The 5,914-nt window shown below is 33.6% G+C and overlaps 1 protein-coding gene across 2 annotated transcripts; it reads right to left on the bottom strand.

The window, feature by feature from the left end:
* Positions 1–267: 267 nt before the first annotated feature.
* LOC120256425 (CHD3-type chromatin-remodeling factor PICKLE-like) lies at positions 268–5,468 on the bottom strand. 2 transcript variants are annotated; one of them, XM_039264110.1, is made up of 5 exons: positions 5,153–5,468; positions 4,894–5,062; positions 3,541–3,683; positions 3,362–3,471; positions 268–839 (listed from the first exon to the last, which is right to left on the bottom strand). In XM_039264110.1, exons 3-5 carry the CDS (start codon positions 3,664–3,666, stop codon positions 800–802), a joined length of 276 nt encoding a protein of 91 aa, XP_039120044.1. In that variant the 5' UTR covers positions 3,667–3,683; positions 4,894–5,062; positions 5,153–5,468; the 3' UTR covers positions 268–799. The 2 variants fall into 2 exon arrangements, with proteins under 2 accessions (XP_039120044.1, XP_039120043.1); XM_039264109.1 differs by having other exon boundaries at positions 269–839; positions 4,941–5,062.
* Positions 5,469–5,914: the final 446 nt, after the last annotated feature.

Raw genomic sequence — 5,914 nt, 5'->3', positions numbered from 1 at the left:
ATTAGGAAGCATAATAGAGGTTTCTTGCACTTGAAACGATTGTCCTAGACGGAACAATACCCGGGTACCCCATCTTTATCGATTGCCTTACCTTCTCCTTTACTTGTGCTCTCTTTCTTGTTGTTTTTACTCTTGAGAATTGAATCTTGTCACACATATCACTATTTATCTTCCACATTAGTTAAGAAACAATTTTAGTGTCTTTATTCTCTACTCTCTGTGGATACGATACTCACTCGTCTGGGATTATTACTTCGACAACCGTGCAGTTGCGGTGTACACGCATATTCGGACATGTCAATATCCTTGCTAGTTGCATGTCATGCATATATGCCAGCCCAATTTGTCACCACCTCATAATCATGTAAATACAGACACTGATATATATGTGCATGATGGATATAGAAAAAATATATAGCATATGGCATACATATATATACATCTTCGTAAATTTTTAATGAATAAAGAATGAATAATTTCCCAAAACTGAAAACTTCTTGTATATTTGTGTATGATTTCGATGAGGTTTCATAATAACAGAAATGAAAATGAATTAGTCTATTTTATTTTGAGCAACATATACAACAACTAGTATTGCAATACCATCTTTGACATTCTTGAAGACTCTAATTGACATCTTTTTAATTTTTAATTTTTTAATAAAGTCTCCATGAAAGTCTATAAACTATGAAAAAGAAATTAGAACAATTGGTTAGATTCTTAACTATTTAAAATATAAATAAATAGAAAGGCACTAACCGACTTGATATCTTCTGACCTCTCTTAATATCCTGCACCTTTATTCCTCAAATCCCTTCCGTTCCTTTTCAGCCAGCAACCTGAATTTGAAAAAAAAACTCATTAGGTTCCATTTTTCATAAAGCCATAATAATATAAGTTACTAGAAGTAACTAGATAAACTAGGAATCCACTAAACAAAACCAACAAAAATAACATAAGCTGGTCGAGTTTTATGTAACCTTTTCATACATTCACTGAAAACAGAAATAACTAGATAAACTAGGAATCCACTAACATCTATAAATGATCAAAACCAAGTAAATAAACAAAAATAAAACCTTTAAAGAACTTTAAACATATATTATCATTATTCTTAACACTCTCGAATCCAAACAGATCCAAAAAGACACTCAAACCTCCAAATTAGCAAATCACAATGAGAATAGAAAATAAAGAAAACTGAAATGGTCTCGTATCAATATCACGTCGCATGCTAGTACTACCAACAAAAAGCCAAAATATATTTATAAAAGAAAAAAACAAATAAACAAAAAGCCAAATTATGATCCACGTTTCACAGTCTCAAACTCAGACGCAATCTTGCTCCCAATTTACACTAAACAAAAATCCTCAGCCAATCAACATCAATCAACAAACCAGATACCTAAACAACCCATCCAAAGCCTCAACGCGTTATCAACCAACAAGATTGGCAAGCAAAAAATAAAAATAAAATAACTCCGAGATGAAACACCAAAGAAACCCTAATTAAACCATAAATACCAACAGATTAAGCATTAAAACATGATAAAACCTAAATCCCAACAATCAAACCCTAGATCACCGCAAGAATTCATCAAACAACACAAACAGAAGAACAAACATTGAAAAAAAACAAGGATCAAAGGCGAGAAATGACAAGGAATTGAGAGAGCTTACGCTGGTGAGAGAGCGAGGAGCTCGTGAGTAAGATGGGAAAAAAGGGGAAAATGGTAGCCAGGTCTCTCCAATCGATCAAAGAGGAAGAGTGGAGTAGGTAATCGTTGGTGCTTATATCGCTAGTCGAGAAATGGATAGAGAGAAATTAAGGGAGAAGCGTGGGAGAGAGAGCTAAAGAGAAAGGTTTAATGTTTACATAAATATTTCCCAGCGTTTATTACTATAAACACCATTATATAAATTTTATTTTCGTGGATAATTTTAACCACAATCCCGCCAATTACATTCACTACGTTTATTTCATACAACGCCGCTATATCAATAACTATACCGGTGTTTATTAATATAAACGCTGCTAAATTAAATATATATTTTCCACATGTTAATCTCTCCAAGCTCATTAATTACATGCCAGGCATGTTTTTAAATAAACGCCGCTAAATAAGAAAAATTGCCGGCGCCTACTAATATAAACACCGCTAATTAAAATTAAATTTTAAAACTTTAATTCCTCTTATTTTCCTAGTTAATTTGGCGGCATTTATTCAATAAACACATGAATAAATGCCTCTATTTTATAGGCGCTTTAAAAAATAAACGGCGCTAATGTAAATCTTTTTTCAAATGAAAGTTATTTAAAACCCAGAAAGAATTTGGTGACGTTTATAACAAATAAATGCCGCTAAGTTAAAAACATTGGAGGGTTTATTAAAAAAGCCGCTAATAAAACGCTGCAAAAGCCCTACTTTGGTGTAGTGACTTTAAAACCAAGGCCTATCTAAGGTAACCATGAAGAACATTTAAGAACATTAAGTTTGCAAAAATCATATGCTATAAAGGAACACAAATTTTGCCACATAAATTGCCATTTAATACACTAAAATTGCCACTTATCTGAACTACATGCTAAAAAAAAGCAAAAGAACACTAAAGGGTCCTGAACTGAATTTTGCACTTTGATGGATACCCAAAAAAAGGCTCGTCAAAACTGTATCCGGGTAAACTAAATGGCCAACAATGTAACCAAAGCATGTACTTCAACTTTCTTCGGCCTAAAAAATGGCACAAAGTTTGATTAAAATTGCATCAAGGACAAAACAAAGATAAACACATCAGTTCTCCCTCCATCTCATTCCAATAACTTAATTGCCAACCCCGTCTCCATACTAAGTCCCCAAAGCCTGGGCGATTTCATTTTTTTAATTTAAAAATTCAAAAACCTCTCATCAGAAGTCATATCTTCTTAGTCACCCAGGACCAATGCCAAAAATATATAGTAGAAATTATGAGATAAAGGCATGACTCAGAGAGATAAGTAAAGAAATGAAACCAAATGAAGCTATGCACAAGTAGATAATGTGACAAATAATTTCCGAACAATTTAGATAATTAAACACATGATATATGAAGAATAAAAATAACACTAATATGAAAAGGATGGACCAAAAAAATAGATAGCACACTAAGCCATGAAAGAACAAAATCAAAAAGAAGAAAGTGAAACAACCTTGATTAAACTCATTCAATGAAATTTAACAAATCAAATGATATCAACAAAACTGTATACAAGTTTCCATGTTTCTAAAAGTTATGATCTGAACACCCTAGCTAAACAAAACATAGATGCACTAGGTACCTTAAATATAAGAATTAGGACATGAAATAAAGCAACTTCATTTACCTTAACCCTTCATTGGCATATGCTGGCTCTACTTCAGGTTCAACTCCTTCTAACATGTACGAGTGACAACAAAGCTTATGAAGTTCCATAACAACATTGATAAGAGAGATCTAAATTGAGAACAACACATCAGTCATCCATACAAATGACATAGGAAACATGACAAGTACCATGACCACCTGTGCGCCTCCACGACGAGCTAAAACCTGGTAATTATGAGTAAGAATGGCTTTGTAGTATTCTTTCTGCTTGCTACTTAATTCATCACGTAATATCAGTTCCTTCTTTGGTGGCAGATCTTTCATAACATCCTTTGTAACTCCTGCACACATGTACAATATGTTATAATGCTCTGCCTTTAGAAGTACTTAATTAAAAATGTAGTCTTTTCAATTAATTAACACCAAAATATTCACACCAAAAAAATTAAAATCCCACAAACAACAGACACCTATAGAGAAACTATACAACTGTAAAGCAAACCAACTCTAAAATAGTTACTAATTGAAGGCAATGGAAATGAAAACAATAGTTTTTCAACTAACAAAAGTCTAATTATAAAAAAATACACACATACACAAATACATATCAAGCAGTATTCATGAGATATCATGCTAACATCAGGACCAACAATGGAGAATCATAATTCTGCAAACATTGAAAAATCAGACTCAAAGTGGAGTAAGAGACTTGTTTAAAAAGTTACATGATGGGAAAAGTCCTCCCTATAGAAAAGGACAAGTAATGACCTAATAGAGCAATTTAAATTAATTGAGAAAATCTATCAAGATGAATAGGAAAAAAATTAGAGGATGTTCACACTGAACAATGATGTCAAAGATGGGGTGTTGCCCTTTTTTATATCAATCATATGAATTTAAAGAGCAAGTTGTACCAGTCAAGGATAAGGAAAAACAATAGTTCTCCAATATGCCACAAATGAGCATATCCACTAAGCACTCCCACACAAGAAATTCAATAAAGCCAACATAGAAATGACATGTAGGATGTGCAATACAGCTGACTAGAAAGTATTTCCAATTAAAATTACTAATACTAGGTTCATAACATATGTTCCCTGAAAACCACCAGTACCACATAATAAGCAGGTCATGTCATACATTGCCAAAGATCCCAATATAACTTCGAAATATGATTAATTTAATAATCAAGATATTTGGAAGAAACAAAAGGCCCATATAACCATGAATAATAATAGCAAAGCTCGTATAATTTAAAAGCCAATATAATTGGGCACTTCAGAAACATCAATAGCCTTCCAAAAACATGACATATTAGACCAAATATGATTACTCATTTGAGTTAATCCTTTCTAGTCACACTGCTTAGTACTTGCATTTCACCAAAGTCACCAAAAAGCAATCGTAAGCTCTTGACAAAAGGACAACACAAAAATTAGGAACCAGAAACAAAAACATAAATCTATTTTTCGTCTGAAATATATATAAAGCAACAAGCCAAGCATTTAACAGTGCCAACATCTCAATAGAGTCAATGATACGATTCACAACCTGAAATCAAACAAGGTTCAACTCCTCGAAACTAGTGATCTTCTTACCATCCAGAGATACAGCAAAGCATTAGAAGCCAATTCTCGCCACTATTAATTATCGAGATCCTTAATTGGAATTTTCACAGGAATTTCCTGTAGGGCCTTCCGGCATCCTCGTCTTGCATATGCTGGAATCAAAAACCAGATCATATAACAGATTGATTAGGCATTTCACATCAATAGGTCGACATGAAGGGTGAAAAGGAGGAAAGCCTTACGAATTCACTGACGATGCCCTTGTAGATGAGGATGGGAACGACAATTCTGAACAAGCCGACGATGGTAAGGTTCCGCCGGGTCCAGCGAAAGTTAAACTCCAGGTTCTCCCGGTCGGAACCGGTCCAGAGGAAAGCCTTACGAATTCACTGAAGATGCCCTTGTAGATGAGAAGTTTCGGGCGACATAGTCGAGGACACCGAGGGTGATGAAGAGTTCACAAACAGTGAGTTTGGGCTGCCATCGGAGGAGGACGGTGAGCATGTGGAGGTGGTTTTCAGTGCCATGGAGGTGGAGGGCTATGGGTTAGTGTTTGGGGTGAGGATGGAGGAGAGGATAGGTTTTTGTTTAATTGAGGGATCTTTGATTATTCTAATGTTGGTTGTGGACCGTTGGATCCCAACCCATCAATCAATTATAAAAAAATCTCTTTTAAGATTCCTGCTCTCTGGTTTATTATTTATTTATTTTTAAACTAACACATATCTATATTTTAATATTTCAAGATTAATAAAAATAGGGAAATGAAGACATTGTTAAGAAAATTAGCAAGGATATTAGAGATTATTGTGTTTAGTTATGGAAATGATAATTTTGACATGTTTCTTAGCTGAATGAGATTATTTAATGTTATTATTAATAATAAAAAAAGAAATAGAACATATAAAAATAATTTAGAATTGAGGATCTATTTTATATGTGTATGTGTTAAATCAGGCGAAAAAATATGGACCAAACAAAGTTGAGGTCATTGCCAAAATTAA

Source organism: Dioscorea cayenensis, unplaced genomic scaffold, assembly GCF_009730915.1.
Source record: "Dioscorea cayenensis subsp. rotundata cultivar TDr96_F1 unplaced genomic scaffold, TDr96_F1_v2_PseudoChromosome.rev07_lg8_w22 25.fasta BLBR01001438.1, whole genome shotgun sequence".
Taxonomy (NCBI): Eukaryota; Viridiplantae; Streptophyta; class Magnoliopsida; order Dioscoreales; family Dioscoreaceae; genus Dioscorea; species Dioscorea cayenensis.
Note: the sequence above shows the minus strand (reverse complement) of the source record. Positions and strands in the feature narration are given on the sequence as shown.

What these genes read in the sequence shown, in the direction of transcription:
- LOC120256425 (XM_039264110.1), bottom strand. Translation starts at nt 3,666, where the DNA reads ATGAAAGATCTGCCACCAAAGAAGGAACTGATATTACGTGATGAATTA. An exon ending in CTCGTCGTGGAGGCGCACAG is followed by an intron (nt 3,472 to 3,540) that starts GTGGTCATGGTA and finishes TTCTCAATTTAG; the next exon opens with ATCTCTCTTATCAATGTTGT. An exon ending in TATGCCAATGAAGGGTTAAG is followed by an intron (nt 840 to 3,361) that starts GTAAATGAAGTT and finishes TTTCAAATTCAG; the next exon opens with GTTGCTGGCTGAAAAGGAAC.